The sequence below is a fragment of the Octopus bimaculoides genome, chromosome 11 (assembly GCF_001194135.2).
Source record: "Octopus bimaculoides isolate UCB-OBI-ISO-001 chromosome 11, ASM119413v2, whole genome shotgun sequence".
Taxonomy (NCBI): domain Eukaryota; kingdom Metazoa; phylum Mollusca; class Cephalopoda; order Octopoda; family Octopodidae; genus Octopus; species Octopus bimaculoides.
The window spans coordinates 22888092-22891320 of record NC_068991.1 but is presented as its reverse complement, the minus strand read 5'-3'; the positions used below and the strand labels follow the sequence as shown (position 1 = coordinate 22891320).

At 34.8% G+C, this 3229-nt stretch overlaps 1 protein-coding gene across 4 annotated transcripts in view; it reads left to right on the top strand.

Moving 5' to 3' along the window:
• Positions 1–3229, top strand: part of LOC106883746 (serine-rich adhesin for platelets) — a 127432-nt gene that overhangs the window by 79580 nt on the left and 44623 nt on the right. For 2 of the 4 annotated variants that reach the window (XM_052971615.1, XM_052971616.1), the window contains exon 6: positions 1294–1327. The exons of the other annotated variants lie outside the window; for them this stretch is intronic. In XM_052971615.1, the coding sequence (XP_052827575.1) occupies positions 1294–1327 (34 nt within the window). The remainder of the gene's footprint in view (positions 1–1293; positions 1328–3229) is intronic. 4 annotated transcript variants of the gene reach the window in all.

Sequence of the window (3229 nt, the reverse complement as noted above, 5' to 3'; positions counted from 1 at the left end):
ATATATGAGTGAGTGGACAAATGAAAGAAAGGGCACTCTCCAAGTACATTTGGTGGAATACTATTTGTAGTTTGATTGACAGTAAGAAAGTAGATTGTAGATTGATCTGTGTGTGCATGTGTGTGTACCATTTTCTCTAATTCATAAGATTCTGTTATCAGTTTGGAAATATGGATTATTTTAAAAGTTTCTTTTAATACATGCATGGAGTACTGTCTAAAGTTAGATTCAATGTGTCTAATTAAATTACTTAATATTTCTTGTCTCATTTAGCTGCATGGAATCTCATCTTGCTAACTTGTATGAAATTTATTGCTCTTTTTCAAGGATTTCTTTTGAGAAATATATTTCTATTGTGACATATGTATATATGAAATCTGAAGTATTTCCATGGAAAACCCCACCAACATATGACTACTCCAGCATGGCCATATCTGATGCAGTTTAAATTTTAACAAAGTATAAAAAAATTACCCAAACTATAAAATTTACAAAATGCTTTTTTTAAAAATTTATTTATTTATTTATTTTTTTGCTTTTTATGTAGATTTGTTTCCATTTTCTAGCAAATTCACTATGTTGATTTGGGAATCTCACCATGAACACAGCCCTCCTCCCTTTCAGAATATTTGATTATATGTGAATGGAAATAAGGAGCAAAACTGATGAAACATTCATTTATTCCCATGATGTGTCCTGCCTAACATTCCCTGACTGCTTCACAGTACTCAACACTCTAGAACTTTCTCTCTTCATTTTAAATAATATATCCAGATACTGTCATTCATACAACCAACCATTGTTTTGCAGACTGTGGTGTGGTACCTCGCAAGTATGGTACCTCACAATTGCTTGATCAGTGGATTGCCTTTAAGTATTCAGTTGGTTGCCTCTCTGCTTTTGGCCTCCTACTTGAGAATAGTTGAACAGTGCTACAAAATACCAACTAAAAGAACACCATACAAACAATTATGTTTGCAGAACAATTACTAATAAGAAATTCCCAGTCAATTTAATGATATTTTGTCTACTGGAAACAAAAACCAACTTACTTTGATTTACTTTCTGTTCTCTAGTTTGAATCTTTACTAATATGCATTGCTATTGATGTGATCGTTGTTAAAGTTTGTTATGTGTTTCCCTTGACCCTTTAACATTTGTTTGCCATTCTGTAATGTCCCTTGTTGGCTGTTTTGCTTTTAGTCAGTCTTTTACTAAATGCTATGATGATACACAGAGCATGGAGCTGTTACCAAATTCCTCTTATTTCTCTTGCTCTTTCCACTTTGACAGCCGGCAGCCGCTCCTGTTGACATGAAAGCAATGAGTATGTATTACAGCAACCCTCTCACTGAACCCCATCAATCTCCTGCTAACCTTTTTTGATCCACACAGCTTTTAAACTCTTTTTTTTTGCCATAAACATGCAATGTCTCATTGTTTGTTCCATGCTAAACCTTTAGCTACACTCAACATATTTGATCTTTTTATTTACTTGAATTCATTATAACTAAAATCACTTCATCAAAATGTACATCACACATTTTTCAACATGCAATACATAGTACTTTCTGGAAACAATAATAAAACATGTATATTGTACAATTAAAATGCATCACATCCTAGAGCACATCATATAGTTCAACTTCGTTCCCTTAATATATTTACAGTTTTCATTCCTTTAATATATTTACAGTTTTATAATAGGCAATACTTCCTCTGTAACAACTCAACATTATTCATCACCTTAGCTACCGTCCTAACTCTTTCTTAATGAGATACAATCTCCCACATCTGAAACGGTGGACACATTCACACACATAATCGTTAGACTAGGAAGAATACAACTACCTAATAGATAAAACACTCTCACACACATTTGTCAGTCACTGTTTTGCTAATTCTATACCAGTATATATATATATATATATAAATATATATATATATACACACACACACACACACACACACACACACACACAACTCTGCATGGTATGTGCATAAGTATATATTTAAAAGCTCCTCCTGTTTGTAAATCCAGATGTGCTTTTACACACTCACACACACACAATTGTGTGTTCACACTGGCATAAATTATAAGCAAGTGAAAAAGTACTCAATGCTTTTAGGTAGAGTGGAATAACATTATGATTACCATCTGTTCAGAATATAACAACCCTTTGGTATTGGTGAATGAACAAAGGCAGCATAGGAAAGGCTGCCTCTTAGTCTTGCCTTGAGCAAGACAAGCTCTCTCATACTGATGCCTCAATAAAATGCACCCAGTACTCTATGTAAAATGTTTAGTAAATGAATGGAGACAACATAGTTTGGAGAGGACTCTTTGGTCTTACCAAGATTATGATAATTTCTTGAAGTAGTTGGAAAGACATACAGCCATAGAAAATATGTCTAATACTCTTTTACTTGTTTCAGTCATTTGACTGTAGTCATGCTGGAGCACCGCCTTTAGTCGAGCAAATCAACCCCAGGACTTATTCTTTGTAAGCCTAGTACTTATTCTATCGGTTTCTTTTGCTGAACTGCTAAGTTACAGGGACGTAGACACACCAGCATTGGTTGTCAAGCGATGTTGGGGGGACAAACACAGACACACAAACATATACACACACATATATACGACAAGCTTCTTTCAGTTTCCGTGTACCAAATCCACTCACAAGGCTTTGGTCGGCCCGAGGCTATAGTAGGAGACACTTGCCCAAGATGCCACGCAGTGAGACTGAACCCGGAACCATGTGGTTTGTAAGCAAGCTACTTACCACACAGCCACTCCTGAATGACACTTTATTGACCTGTCTAGGAGGGCGCAAGCAGCGAATGAGAACTAAATCAGTTCAAAAAACAGTAAGAGTAACACTGTAGTTCTTTACAACACTAGCCCACTGATACCATGCAGAGCATGGATAAATGGATATGAAATGATGATGATGGCATGGAATCATAGTTATACTACCAAAATCCAACTGAAATCTTGAAGATTAAACGCAAAATTTATTTTAGAGTTTTAAATTATAAAGTTGTGATACAGACAACATAAAATTTATCTTTCACTGAACCACATCCATTTGAATAACATCTGTCCAAAAAGTACTCTCTGTATTGTATACACAGTGTGATGAACATTAATAGCTGCCTAACATTAGCATACTAACAATTATTAATTCTGAAGGTAAGGCTGCTTCTTATTTGTTCTACTTATGTCATC